The sequence below is a fragment of the Mustela nigripes genome, chromosome 16, assembly GCF_022355385.1.
Source record: "Mustela nigripes isolate SB6536 chromosome 16, MUSNIG.SB6536, whole genome shotgun sequence".
NCBI classification, from domain to species: Eukaryota; Metazoa; Chordata; class Mammalia; order Carnivora; family Mustelidae; genus Mustela; species Mustela nigripes.
The window spans coordinates 56,075,378-56,090,445 of NC_081572.1; the positions used below are offsets into that span (position 1 = coordinate 56,075,378).

A 15,068-nucleotide genomic window follows, 5' to 3' on the forward strand; every position below is an offset into this window, starting at 1 on the left:
CCCTCAGGTCACAGGACCCCAGTGTTGGAGGGCTGGCAGCCCCTGGTTTTATAGATGAAGGGACAGAGGCCCAGAGAGGCTCAGGGAACTTTCTGAATTATAGCTTGCTGTCTGGGAACACGGTCTCCTTATGCCTAGGCCTGTGTGCTTTCTGCCGATGCTTCCGGGGTCCTGAGGTTGGAGGTAGGATATCAGAACTGCCCACGCTACTTTTATCTGCCGGAGAAGGGGTAGGAGGAAAGGCAGCCAACATTCCTCAAAGTTGAGAGTTGGAGTAAAACGTCTCAGTTCATCACGAGCTGGTGAGTGGATTCATTCAGGTTTTCCTGCTCAGAGGCCAGAAGCCGGGACAGGCTGGCGGGAGCTCACTGCCTCGCCCTTTATAACCTTGAAACATCAGGGCCTGACAGATCTTAGAAGTGGGACCGAAGTTAGGGGCTTTCTTTGGATTCCCCAAACTTCTCTAGGCTCCAAGATATGGAAGCAGGCGCCATGCCCCATCTTCTTCCCAGAGCTGTGCTCCGTGTTCCTGAGCACCTGTGGGAACTGCCTTGCCCCACCTGAGCGTGAACATGGCCATGAGGTCATCGGGCACCTGCTCTAAACCTCGGTACGGAGCAGGACTGACTGAGTTGTGTCGTTTGGTCAAGCCAAGGGACGCTGGAGGGTGGGTGTCTCTCAGATCCCTGTCCTGCTCTGTGCAGATGCCAGCAGCAAAAGCACGAGCCATCTCAGATGTCTGCTGACGTCCGGAGTTCCTCATTTTGTGCCCTGTGCTCTTTGGGACCCTGTTTATCAGCCCCTCTGTCTTCTCTCTGGACGGCAGGTGCACCAGTAGTAGAAGTGTCTTTGTCCAGTGTCCGTGAGATACAGGGTCTCGTGGGAACGTGTGTAAGGCCCAAATTGAAGTTATTTCCTCCAGGACGGATTCCTTCCTGCCCCCCCCCCCCCCCCCGCTGCTTGCCCTGCAGACACGTCAGGGCCACGGAATGGCTTTGGATGCGGTGGGGATCCGGCAGGGTGGGGGAGGGGTGCCCAACTCATCCCTGATCCCTACACTGCGGTCTTGGTGGCGACATCGTTTGTCTGTACTCGCCCCACAGGAGACCCCGTGTTTTCCAGCTTAGCTGAGTTTCCCCGTGAGGGTCGACTTCCTGTGGCCTCACAGAGACGACATCGTGATTGTGTTCATCAAAATTCCTGGTTAGCCAGATCACTCCGTTCCTTTTTAGGATCAGAAAAGAGAGTGTATTGTTCTGTGTCCTCTCCCTGCCCCGTCCTGAAAAACAGCCCCCAGTGAGTCGACTGGCCCCTGGGGAGGCACTGGGGGGCTTACAGATGGCTCTTCAGGGCGGCTGGGACCCTTGCCATGTCCTTTAGGAGCTAGACATGTGTGGGGACGGGGGTTGTGCTCACAGAGGGTTGGGTGATAAGCACATGGCTGGTAGGTCTGGAGGATGACAGGAGAGAGTCCCCAGGGTCCAGAAAGGTGCCTGATGCTGGCAAGCATGAGTATGAGACTCGCTTCATGGGGCTGGAGCTGGGGAGCCTGAGTGAGTCACCCTCTGGGCGCTCGTCATGGGGGCCAAGGTCTGGCATGAGTGAGTGGCAGGGGCCAGCCGCTGGGATGTGGATTACTGCTGCAAGCAGGACCCCTCCCAGCTGTGCATACTGAGTGGGAGACCCAAGGACACAGGGGTGGTGCAAGAGTCCTGGGGATGTTTGCATTTGAGTCCTGGGCATAATTGCATTTGAGTGATTGAAGCCCGATTTGGAAAGTTCCTTTAAGGGACCCAAAGAAGCCAAGCCAAAGGTGATCTGTCCAAGAGCAGTCTGAATACACACGTGAAGCGTTCCGGCAAACCCTGTGATGCGTCGGTCTCATGTACCGAGGAACCTTGTGCTTGGAGGAGTGGAAGGAAGAAAGGCATCCTGCCTGCTTGCTTTGGCTTTTTGTTGGGAAAAGCTGGAGGTGGGCCTTCTGTGCCTGATCCCGCCTTCATGCAGGGGGTCCAACCAGAGTGGCCCAAGGGGCACAGAGATGCTCAGGTCAGGATTCCCTGTGGAAGCTGATTGCCCGTGGGAGCCAGCGAGAGGTGGCTGAGAAGTCAGACTCACAGCACCCCAATCCAAGAAACGTCTGTGGTCCCCGAGGACCCTTCCCTTCTGTCACAGCCCCTCTGGCTAGAAACCTGTCATTCCCCAGGAAAGCGGTGAGAGCAGATACTTGACACCAGGGGTCAGGAGCAAATGAGCGAGATCATCGGGACGGAGACAAGAGGAGCAGCCCCTTTTCAGGGCAGGACCAGAGGTGTTCTGATTTCATTTCCCTTAGGTGCCCGGGCTCTACTTTGTTCTGCCTCGTAATCTTTTCTAGTAGTGTCGGAATTTGTGGTCCAAGCTCTTCCCTTGTTTTATACCATATAGGGAGAATGTTTTATATTTTTCTTGCAATAAAAAATATATTTTTCTTATAATTTTCCTTGTTTTGTACCATATATGTGTACAGAACGTATACAGAGTCTGTAACTAGATTGGTGACGATGATTTGCATATTTTTTAAGCTGCTTTTGGTGGTCAGCCTGGGACATTTTTGCTTTAGTCCTTCACCTTTATTTGTCGTCTCTCCAGCAGCTGTGGCGCATCTTCTAAGCACTTCTGAGGAGGACACACAGGTTCCCCCGGACCCATGGTCTGCAGACCTATATTCCCCAAACCACTGTCCACAGAGGAACGCCTTTCCTTCCCTCCCTCCTTCCTTCCTGTTATTTGAAAGAGAGAGATAGCAAGAGATCGAGCACGAACAGAGGGAGAACCAGCCTTGATGCGGGACTCGATCTCAGGACCCCCAAGACCACGACCCAAGCCAAAGGCAGACGCTCACTGACTGAACCACCCAAGTGCCCCAAGGAACGGCCACATAAAAGGGTCTTGGCTTTTCCCCGTGACAATCCAGAAGCATCTTTTGAAATGCAGTTACAGAGAAGCCTGTGACCAGCTGTTATTTTTTTGCTCATTTACTGGGGACACCCTTCTCCCACATAAACCATTACGGGACTTTCTCCTTACCTTTGCCGTGTAAATCCATTGTTCATGGTGTGCCTGCCATCGACTTATAAAATCCATTTTGTGTGCAGCAGCGTGGGACCTACCATGCTGCTCATACGTGTTTTCTTTTAGCTGAAGACAATCCGCCCCCCCCCCCCGCCCCCCGCGCCGTCCCCATCAACCATGGTCTATCATTTCTTTTCTCTTCTTCAGGAGCACCGAGCATCTGTATCTTGCCTTGTTCTTCTGGCCCTCTGTTTTCATTTTTTTGTGTGTATTTCCTTTGCATTCCAGGAAAAATTCTTGCATTGGCTTTGTACGCAATGAAAGCTTTTCCTTTTTATGTTTCCTTTCTGCAAGACCAATTCCACATTCTGTGGCAACCGACGTGGATGTTCCTGTTGCTACCTCGTAAATATCCCTACAAGTTTTGCTTATTTCCTGTCCCCTTTTTTATAGCATTTGTTTCCTTTTGCCAGGCTACTCGCCTCATTTGCATTAGTTTGTCCAATCCTTATGGTTTTTTTTTTCCTCTTGTATCATAAATGCTCTGTCTTCCTGCCTTCTATTGAGGTTGCTAAACACTTTCCTGGAATTTTCCGTCTGGATACCATATGAGGTCATGGTTAGAAGTTTGTGCCTCCCGGGAGGCTTCTGGATACTGTTCCTCGATTTATTTTCTGCAGAGAAAGAAACTATGTTATCTTGTCTTCCCCTGCCTCCCTGTACTCAAGGTTGAATAGTCCATTCATCGGCATCCATTAAGAGCTGGGATTTGTTACAGGTGGGGCGCGCGTGTTGCTTGGGCTATCATTCTGTCTGCTTGTTTGGGGGAAAGTCTCAGATCTGTCTGGAGCCCGTTTCTAATGATTCCAAGTTTCCGATGGTCCCTGCATCCCTCTATCCAGTGTTCTGGACACTGTGCTGAGACTAATGGTAGGGACAGCATGGACGCGACCGTGTCTTCCTGAACCTTCAGCCCGTTTCTCTGTTGTGTGGTCTCTCCTCCTTCTCCTCCCACCGGCCAGGTCTCTCCATCTCTCCCCCTTAGAAGAACATGAAGACGTTGTGTGGGTCCATCCTCTCCCCACCAGCCTAGAAAACTACCTGTGAGGACTTCATTTCCCAGGGTGCACTGAGCCATCGCCGGGTCCCTTACTTCCTCCCCAGCTCTGCTACCTGAGTCGCTCTCCGACGGGATAGGAAGGCGGCCAGAGTTGGAGAGAACCCTACTGCCTCACCTCTCAGACAGAGGAAAGGTGCCCCACACTCTGAGAGGTGCAGATCCTGAGGCTGGTGGATCACCCTAAAAACTTGGTCCCTGCTTCCTGCTTTGTGTCTTAACCCATGGGCAGGGGAGATGACCTTGCCCTTGGTGGCTGTTCCCAGCTTTGTGTCGGAGTCTCTCCACCCGGAACGGGTGCCCAGCTGCAAGGTGTGGAACAGATGTGACTCTCCAGTCACCTGGCCCAGCTGGGTGGCTCGCTCGCAGCCCCTGTTACTACTGCTAACTGGCTGATGGCATTGAGGAACAGTGAGGCCAGCCCTGGCCCCTGGGTCCTGGACTGCTCAGGGAGCCCCAGTTCCAAAGTTGTTCCTGGGGACTGATGCCTCCCAGTCCCACCTGGCCATGCCTGGCTGCTTCTGGGGGGTCCTGGCCGGCTGTGCATTTGGGAAGAGAGAACTTGCTGGAGAGTTCTTTGTGGAGGAGCCTTCAAGCAGTGCCAATCACGGCACCGGGCTCATTAGCAGTCATTGCCATGGCAACGGGTCTGCCAGAAAGCGGCTCGTTAGGCTGACAACTTCAGAGATGTTATATATAGATCTGGGTGTGGGGGGAGTGGGGGTGTGGGGCCCTGTGGATATGCCTTTCTCCGGAGTTCCTATTGCTTCTGGGCTTGGGGTGTGAGAAGACGCAGAATGGGGGTACCTTAAAACTCGCTGATTTGGCTGCTAAAGGGAGTGACGACCGCCCGTGACCATCTCAAGTCGTGTTTGCTCGCATCTGCAGAAGGTAAGAGTCAGGTGTTCCCAGAAGCCTCCTGAGGGGGAAGGAGTCCCGGGCTGAACTTGATGAGGGGAGGAGGCTGTGGGGGGCTGAGTGTGGGGGTTGGTACTCCAGAGACTGGATCGAATCCCTCTTAAAAGAAGTCTCCTTTGAAGGGCTTGGGGATGGCACCCTTTTCCTTAATAAAGTAGCCATGCAGCTAAGCACTGTCTTTTTATAAATTGTGCTTATTAAAATTTTATGTTCCCAGTTTCGATTTCAGAAGCACGCTTTCTCTCGAGTGCTTTCTCCAAAGCTGCCTGCCAGCCTGTTCTGAGTTCAGTGGGCACGAGGCTCCCCTAGGATGCACGTTGAAAGGCAGCTTCCCGGGCTCCAGGTTGACCTGGTGTTGGGAGCAGGGCCCCGGAATCTGCATTTTTTAATGCACATCCCAGAGGACCGGCACAGGGTTCCAGGGACCACACTTTGAGAAACACTGCTCTAAGTGAGGAGGGGATTTTTGTCTTCAATCCCTGGGTGACTTTCCTTTGCTTGCCTGCTCTTTTTTCCTTCGCCGGGGAGGACCAGTAGCCATCACAAAGAGGAAAATTTCGTTGGTGGTGCTGTTTTAAATAAGGAGACAAGGAAGTTAGCCGGGAACGTGACTGCTTGGGTGTGGGTGGTGGTATTTCTGTTCATCTCCTGGGAGGGCATATGCTCATTTGGAGACTGCGAGACGGGCAGGAGAAGCAGGCCTGAGTTGTCACCCACCTTGGTGGGAGCTGGGGTCAGAAGGTCCAGGTGAAACAAAGCCTCCCTTGGCTAGCTGGGGAGAGGTCGATAGAGGGTAGTCAGGATGTAGGTAACTGGACAGAAGTCTCTAGGGCAAGGGGAGGATTTCAAAGTTTGGGCTGATCATTTGTTTAGCTGTGCAGCGTTGGATGAGTTATTACATTCTCTGAGCCCCAGATTCCTCGTTTCAAAATGGGAACATGGCAGGTTTCAGTTGTCAGAACTAGAGGTAAGTGTGTAAAGCATCTGACCTAGTCCCTGGAGCCCATCAACATTTGGTGCTTGATAAAAGTCGTTATCGATGGATGCATATGGGATCGGAGCTCGTGATTACCGGCTAGATTAGGGCTCTGAGTCATCTAGAAGCCTCCTGATACTCTATAGGAAATAGGGTGAGGGTGTACATGAACATGTACATGATCCACAGTTATCTTCAGATCCTCAGAGGATAGGTCTCCCTAAAGAGTTGAGTAGGTTGTTGACTGAACAAGGGGACCCAGGGGAGGCTGAAATCCAGCCTGGCAGTCAGGGCGATGGCCCATCTGGAGGAGGAGACAACATTTTATGATTCCCACAAAGCTGTGATGTGCATGAGGTTAGAATTTCTAAGTTGGAGGAAACTACCTTCACCCTCCTACTCACTTGGATCTTGCTCATTGTCAGTAGGGCCCCAATCTCTGGGCCTGTGTCTCCTCTGCTTCTTGTTCCTCTTCCCATGGGAAGGAGCTTTCAGAAAGGAAGGGGAGAAGCCACTGGACTAGGGAAGGGAAGGGAAGGGTTTAACTTGAAGGAAGCAAATTAGGAGAGAAAGCTTGACAGAGACCTTAATTATTGGGTCGTTATTCACGCTGCATTGTCTTGATGGCTGGCGGGGGGCAGCTCTCCCAGGAGGCCAGTCCCCCCATGACCACAAGCGATGAGGTCATGTGGGTGCTTTGTGCCTTTTCAGGGAGAGAGCCTGCTGCATGTGGAGAGTCTGCTCCCTTGCAGCTTAAAAACGATGTTTTTTAAAAAGTTGTGAAATACACATGACATAAAATATATCACGAGTGATATTTATACACTCATACTATGGTGCAACATTTATATCGACCCCAAAGAGGAACCCCTGGACCCGTCCTTCCCTCCCCCCGCCCCAAACCCTGGCAACCCCACTCATCTGCTTTCTGTTTCTGTGGATTTCCCTCTTCCGGGCATTTCGTATGAATGGAATCGTATGCATGGCTTCAAGGCTCATTCACGTGGTAGCGTGGAGCAGAGCCTCCTTCCTTTCCACAACTGGGTATTTCTCTGGACACACAGTGTTTTGTTGACCCCCTCATCAGTTGATGGACCCTTGGGTTGTGTCTGCCTTTTGGTCCTTATGGATAGCGCTGCTGCAAACGTGGATTCACAACTGTTTCGGTGCCGTTTTCAGTTCTTTGGGATATGTTCCCAGGGGTCTCTGCATCTTTCCACTCCGGATGTGTCTCAGGCCACCAACTAGGGGAACTTCTTTCTGGGTGAGAACAAAGGTAAGGGAACTGTGGCAGCCTCGGGGGGATGGGGACAGAGCACAGGCAGGTGACAGGCAGAGCAAGGAGCCGGGGTCCTGCTGGAGGGGGATAAGGGGACGGCCTTGGGCGCATTAGCCAAATTAGGAAGTAGGCATTGGCCCTAGTGTGGGGGGGGGCGGTTTCCCCTCTCTTCCAGCGCCACTTGGCCCTTCCTGGCTCAGTAGCAGAGATGCAGAGATCCCTCCCCCGCAGCCACCTTCAGGAGGGTTGGGCTTGGAGGGTCCAGCATTTCCTAGATGGGCGAGACCTCAGGGTAGGTGGTCACAGTGCCTCCTTGGTCATCAGTGCCCTCCCATGCAAACCAGAGCTTGTTCTGAGCCCCCAGGGTTACATAAACCCCCTAGAGTGATTTTCAAGAGGAAAGCACCATGGAGACGGGGCAGGTGTCCGTTTGCTCTGTCCGAGGTGGGGCGTGGAGGGTCGGAAGTTCAGTCCCGTCCCTCAACCAGCCCTGCTTGGATGGTGGTCTCCCTGCCCCCTACCCAGGTTTCTCTGCAGATCCAACTGGTCAACCTCCGAACGCGTTCCCTCCGCAGCAGGTGTGTGCTTGCCAGCTGAGCTGCAGAGTTTTGGAAACAGAGGCCTGGGGAGAAGTGGCAGTTACTAGCGACATTTCAAGCGTGGTGGAGCATGCTCGGCTGGGGTGCGGGGCCCCTGACCTTCCCCTCTCAGGGGGCAGAGGCTGTATGAAGCCTCGTCTCGCTGGGCTCTTAAACACACCCCCTCCCGCTGTCATGGAGCGTTCCTGATGACAGGCACCCTCCTAGGAGCCTTCCCCCACAGGGCTCCTGTCCTCCTCCTCCTCTGGATAAAGGCAGTCGGCTGAGTCACTTTCCTATCCTGTGTCCGCTCAGGGGCTGAGTCAGTATTGAGGCCCAGGCCGGAGGGCTGTTTCCACGGTGCTCCTGGGTCCCTCTCCTCTCTGCACCCTATTTCCGGCTGTGTCGGTATCCGGCCCTTGCTTCCTACCCTTTATGGATGACCCGTTTCCTCCCCGGCTGCTGGGAGAAGCACCAAACGTAGCCTTCCCATCTTGGATGCTCGAAGACGTTGACTCTAGCAGAGCGGCCCGGCATGGTACCCCCTGGTTCTAGAATATTCGTCTCTTAACTTAAACCTCCTAAGCTCCCTATTCGTGTGTGACCCCCCAGCCCCACTCAGCCAAGATACACCTCTCCTGTGTGTGGGATACTTCCTACGTGCATGCACACTACTCATCGAGAGACTGTGTGCGTGCAGTATTTGGACCACCTTGCAATCCGGGAGACGCCAGAGCAGGTGTCTGGAGGCCCAGCTGGACACACACTCAGGTGTGGGTTTGGGCTCAGCACATGTGCTCTGTTGGTGAGATCTCCTGGTTGGCGTCCAGTGCCCAGTAGTCGAAAGACCACCTTCCACACTGATACTGCGGGTTAACAGCTGTGAACCAGGTTGGCCATGGGGAGGCTGTGGTTCCCCAGGGTCCCGGGAGCATCTAGGAGGGACCTGATCCCTGGTGAGGCTGTGCCACAGGCCAAAGTAGCTGGTTTTGCAACTTCAGACAACAGGAGGGCAGGGTGGGCGGAGAGCCGCTGTCCCTACTGCTTGCTTTGAATGTTTAGCTGGTTTTCCTAAGTAGCCGTCCTGAGGGACCACAAGTGCCTTGGTGGGCAGGACAGAGAGGGGCTGAGGACACGGGCACGCTGAGAAGCGGATTCGTTTTTAATGCATCTGAACAGAGCCCAGCTTTGCTGAGAAATTCACGGCCCCTCTCCCTGCGTGGTTGAATCTACTTAACTATCTTCAGAAGGCACAGCCGCCGCGTGGACTAATTTGGACCCTCTTTCCTTATTTTTAAATGTTCTTTAGCTCACGGCTTATTTTTGTTGTTTGAGGGACATTGAGATGCAAGAGAGAAGTAAAAAGGAGAGGAGAAAAATTTGCTCTTCCTGTCACCGCCGGAAGTCACCTCTCTTGGATCTTGGGTTCACCTGCTTTCTCTCTCTTATATATATATATCTTTTCTCTGATTTGTATTTTTAAGAATACAGTTCTCGGGGCATCTGGGTGGCTCAGTGGGTTAAAGCCTCTGCCTTCGGCTCGGGTCATGATCTCAGGGTCCTGAGATCGAGCCCCGCATCGGGCTCTCTGCTCCGTGGGGAGCCTGCTCTCCGCCCCCACCCCCACCGCCTGCCGCTCTGCCTACTCGTGATCTCTGTCTGTCAAATAAATAAATAAAATATTTTACGAAAAAAAAGAAGAAGAGTACTGTTCTCTATGGGCAAAAGATGAAATCAGGGCACCTGGGTGGCTCAGATGGTTAAGCATCTGCCTTTGGCTCAGGTCATGATCTCAGGGTCCTGGGATCGAGCCCCGCATCGGGCTCTCTGCTCAGCCAGGAGTTTGCGTCTCCCTCTCCCTCAGCCCCTGGCTTCTAATCATGTGCTCTCTCTCTCTTTCTCTTTCAAATAAATAAATAAAAATCTTTAAGGAAAAAAAAGATTAAACCACACATAAGTGCACAAAGTACCCATGGTGGAAAGGGAGCGGTGGTTTGGCCATGGGTCCTGGTTCCCTCTAGATCCCCCTGAGAGATTTGGACACTGGACCAGAAAAGCCCCATTGAGCCCTTCTTTGGTTCTCGGCGTGGTTATGGAAGGCTTTAGATCTCGCTCTAAAGAGACTTGCTGAGGGTTCCTGGGTGGCTCCGTGGGTTAAGCGACTGCCTTCGGCTCAGGTCGTGATCCTGGAGTCCCAGGATCGAGTCCTGCTCCATGGGGCGTCTGCTTCTCCCTCTAACTCTCCCTCTCATGCACTCTCTCTCTCTATCAAATAAATAAATAAAATCTTAAAGAAAAATAAAGAAACTGGCTGAGATTTGTGTTAAGTTCTGGTGGGTTCGCCCAGGCCCAGCAGGTCCTGGGCCTCACCTGCTGCTGTCCGTGGTGGTCCTGGGGCTCCAGGCTTTGGATTCCACAGTGGGCATGCGCAGAAGACCGGGGTCCCGGCAGCCCACCCAGCCCACCCAGCGAGTGCCGTGCAGGGGGCTCTCCGGGAAGAAGGTCCAGCTCTGCTCACTGTCCTCTTTGGGAAGCTGTCCCTTCCGCAATGGCACGCTTGGGCAGGCCCTCAAATCCCACGTGTGTGGTCTGTGACCTCCTCCCCCCCCAGGGAGGCCAGCGGGCCACCTCCTGTCCCCCCAATCTTCCCGTCTCCCCAGCATCAGCTCTTCCAAAGTGACTTCACCTGCCTCCGACTTCCTGGTCCCAAACTGGTTGAAACCACAGTCACCGAAATGTCGGGCACGTGTGACCTTTCCTTTCCTCTTCCACAGAAGCCTGGAATGGTGCCCCCTCCGCCCGGAGAGGAGAGCCACACTGTCGCCCTTCCACCTGGCTGGCAGAGCTACTTGTCTCCCCAGGGCCGGCGCTACTATGTCAACACGGCCACCAATGGTGAGTCCTCGCGCTGGGGAGCATGTTACACGGGTCCCCGCGTTTCTCTGTCCCTCTTACCTCTCCCAGCGGCTAGTCGTTTGCCTCGGAAACCGGCCTCGGAGGCTGTGGTGGGTTCGGGCTTTACCCTGCCGTGCTGGGTGGTGGGGATCCGCGGTGGCTCGGGAAGCCCACCCTTCCGGGTTGGGGGTCCTCCCCGGAAAGTGACCTGCCGCCCCAGGGCATCTCTGTTGAACCCAATCTCGTGGTCTAGGGCTGTTTTCCGCTCCGGGATCTTAAAAGGTTTCTCTAGTGAACAGCGGGTTCAAATCAAGTCAACCAGGTTTAGCTACTGTGGGATTATCTGGAACATGGAATGTACTAATGAGACAGAAGCTCCCGGAAGACGGTCACAAATGAGGGGTTTCCCTAACTTCAGCACGCATCGCTTCCTTTTCCCCAGAGTAGCTCACTGGCTGGCATTTCTCGGAAGGTTCTTTGGGAAACGCTGGGGCTGCTCAGGGATATTTGTTCTAATAGATAACGCAGGACCCTTGTGCATTTCTGAGTTGAGTTAGGATGCCACCTCCTTGTCCCCAGGGCTTCTGGGCTTCCTGGGCCTTCCTGGGGGCTCCAGGACCCCAACAGGTGGGCTCTCGAGTGGTCTGCGAGAAGGCTGGAGAAGGTGTATAGAAGAAGGAGTGGCGCGTTCTCTATCAACGTGGTCTCGGGAGAGCAGTGCCCACGTAGCTAAGAGAGCTCTGTGCTTGACCGTCCTGCCTCCTGGAGGATGGAAACACTGAAGGTTCGATGTGTGGGGGGGGAGGGCTCACAGATCTGTGTGTCGAGGCAGGATGTGAAATACAATCCCATTCCCGTGTTGACTCAGCCTCGGCCCCCTTACTTCCCTTGTCGGCACCCACCTGACTTAACGGTCACCTCCGCCTACCCAGGGGGACCCTAAGTGGGGCTGATGATGACAGGCCTGCACCCTGGGAGTGTCCTGGTACCTGGAGGGCCAGCTGCTCTTTAGCGGGAATGGCCCAGAAAGCAGCCTGCAGCTGCCCCCTCGGGGTGGCTGGCTCGTTCCCGTCCCCCTGGGGCTCGAGGGGCGTGTTCCTGCCAAAGAGGTGACTGGGGTTTCTAGGAAAAAGGAAGTGGGACTATTTCTGGTCATTCGCATCTTAAACTTCCTCAAAACAAACACACAAGTAGCTTTGCATGGTTACCGGACTTTGAAGTTTCGGAGGCAGAGTGTCTATAGGCACAGCTCCCATCTGTGAAATGCAGAAATTGGACCATATGATCCTGAGATCAGCACGGCTGTGGGCCCCTTCTCGTCCGGAATTAGCCACTCTGTTGCAAAGGGGCTGGAGGTGGAGGAGTGGAAAAGGAGGCTTTCTAAAATCTGCGTTTTTGTCTTTATTTTATTTTTTTAAATTAGAGAAAGGTATATTCTTGGTTAAAAAAAACTCCGTGTGTACAAAAAAAAAGTAAAAATCCCTGGTTTTGTATGTTACAAAGCATTGTTCTTTTGATTCTTTTTCAAGGACTTTTTTTTTTTAAGATTTTATTTCTTTTGTTGGATGCTGGGGATATTATGATAATGATAGAGCAGCATCCCTCCCCTCAAAGAGCTCATCTTCCTCACATTGGAAGCAGATTTTAAATGAGTCTGTATTTTATTAATTAGAGAGTGGTATATTCTTGGTTAAAAAAAAATCAATGTGTACCAAAAAAAAAAAAAAAAAGTAAAAATCCCTGGTTTTGCACGTTACAAAACATTCTTTTGATTCTTTTTCAAGGACTTTTTTTTTTTTTTTAAAGATTTTATTTATTTATTTGAGAGAGCATGAGGGGGAGGGCAGGGGGAGAACACGCCAGGGAAGGGAGGGGGAGAGGCAGAGGGAGAAGCAGACTTCTTGTTGTGCAGAGAGCCCAACTACAGGGCTGGATCCCAGGACCCTGGGACCGTGACCTGAGCCGAAGGCAGAAGCTTAACCGACTGAGCTGCCTGGGCACCCCCCTCTTTTTCAAGCACTTAAGACGATCTTAATTCAGGAGTTCACAGGCTATATGGTAAGCAGGGAGTGGGGGGGGTGCAGAGGGGCCCTCAAGCTACTGACTCCTACTCTGGGATCTCTGTTATCTCTGGTAGGACTGGCCGTCCTCTCGCTTCCCCACCTTCTCCGATAAGCGCACAGTCATCCTGGCTGGCTCCCTTGGTCCTATATCCTAGATATAGGGAACTTTGATTCACTTATTGATTCATCCTTATCTGTTGGATTGATTGACTCATTCATTCAACAGACACTTACTGGGCCTCACCCAAGTCCTGGGTAGACTTTTGGATGCTGGGGATATTATCATAATGATAGAGAAGCGTCCCTTCCCTCAAAGAGCTTATCTTCCTCACTTGGGAAGCAGATTTTAAATGAGTATGTATTTGATTACCCTTATGAGCGGGGTTGTGAAGGAGAAGTCTTGGGTGTTTGGAGAGTGTGTCCCTGGAAAACTCTGGGAGATCAAGGAAGGCTTCTTGGAGGAGGGGACACCCTGCAGCTAAGATGGGGAGGCCCGAGGAAGGGGTTGGGGATGGGAAATGCCTTTCCGAAGCCAGTCAGTGCTAGGAAGGATTGTGCAGACCCCAAATATGAACGATTTTGTTCCTTAGCCTAAGGGCTGTCTTTCTGACTCTCCCCTAGATGGCTTTCTTAGACCCGTTTTGCATGGCTGCGGGCTGCTGTTTACATTTTTGGACCTGACCCTCTTTGGGAAGGGAAGTGCCTATTAGAGCAGGTGCTTGCTGTCCTCCTGCTGTGCCTCTGTGACCTCCTGACTCCCGGGGTCATATTCATATGTGTCTGCCTGGCCAGGCTAGCCATACCCACCTTCCTTTCCACTCCACCTCTGGGGCCTCCCCTGCCCTGTGACCCAGGCCAAGGCCGTGCACCCTGCTCCAGCTGCCACGAATCACTCCTCTCCGTCTTCCTGTCCGCCTCCCTCTCTTCCAGATGCTTCTCATGTCCCTTAAACCCTGGTCTCTTCACAGAGCGCTTGGGCACCGTTAACGTTCTGTCCCCGTTTCTGTGCCACATACAAATATAACTAGTTTAAAGCCCAGGTTACACTTGTAGTACCTTGCTCTGGCTAATCTGCTTATTTTTAGATCCGTTTGGGATTTTTTGGATGGGGATGGTCTCAGTGCTGGCTGCTGTGTGGGGCTGTAGGGGCCCAAAGTCAAATGGGAGACTGGCTTGGTGTTGGAACACTGTCGTCCGGGAGGAGTCTGAGAAACCCAGATGCCAACAAGCATTGCGGGTGTTAGTGTGGACATCTGGGGGCTCGAAGAAGAGGGTCAGCAGCTTTACTGTGTGTCAGACACATCTTTGAAGACGAGACCTGGACTCAGGGATTCCACATAGAGTTTCCTGTGCAGCAAAGGCCAGACAGCAAGGGAACAGTGACATGTTCAGCATGAGCAAGGAGCAAAACGATGAGAGGGAGTTAGAGATCTGACCCACGGGTGACCCCAGGAGGTACTCTAAGAAGCTGAGACTTTGTCCTCTGGGCAGTGGAAAGCTCTGAAAGGAATCAAAGTAGTGGCCTGACATGAGCAAAATACTGTGGCAAGATTGCTTTTGCAGCAGAGTGAAGGATTTAGGGACTGGTAAGCATGGGCTGGGCAGATAAAATGAGAAGAGAAGTAATGAGGTCAGCTCCTCATGCACAGCTGTGGCTCGGAGGAGGGGATGGAGTCTGTCAGACAGGGGACGGCGGATCGGGGAAGGAGAATGCTCAGGCTCTCCTGAGCTTTCTGCTTTGTGTGATGGAGCCCCACGCTGAGAGCCAGGGACGTGAGGGAGGAAGAGTTTGGAGGTGGCGAGATGGATCCGTGTTGCATGTGTGGTTCCTTGGAGGATATTCAGGGAGAGGTGGCCAGCCTTGCTTGGACCAGATGTCTATGACTCAGGGGACACCTGAGCTAGAGATGAGAATCTGGGGAGTCCTGTGGGTGCCTGGCTTGGCACACAGAGAGCAGAATGGATTTCACCCCTATTTGCCCCCTTGGCCTGGCACCATTGTGCAGTGACCAACCTATACAACCACACATGACAGCCCAGCGGAGAAACAAGGCCTTGAAACGCAGGAGATCACCCATGACGATCATGCTGGAGAGAACCCTGAAGAAAAGCGTTTAAAGGAGGGGTGAAGGAGACTTTGAAATAATTGTCAGAGATAAGAATCCAGAAGTAAGGCAATATCACCAAA

The 15,068-nt window shown here is 52.8% G+C and overlaps 1 protein-coding gene across 2 annotated transcripts in view; it reads left to right on the top strand.

Annotated features, from left to right (window-relative positions):
* GAS7 (growth arrest specific 7) overlaps positions 1-15,068 on the top strand; it is a 199,242-nt gene that overhangs the window by 105,319 nt on the left and 78,855 nt on the right. For both annotated transcript variants that reach the window (XM_059380257.1, XM_059380258.1), the window contains exon 2: positions 10,697-10,817. In XM_059380257.1, the coding sequence (XP_059236240.1) occupies positions 10,697-10,817 (121 nt within the window). The remainder of the gene's footprint in view (positions 1-10,696; positions 10,818-15,068) is intronic.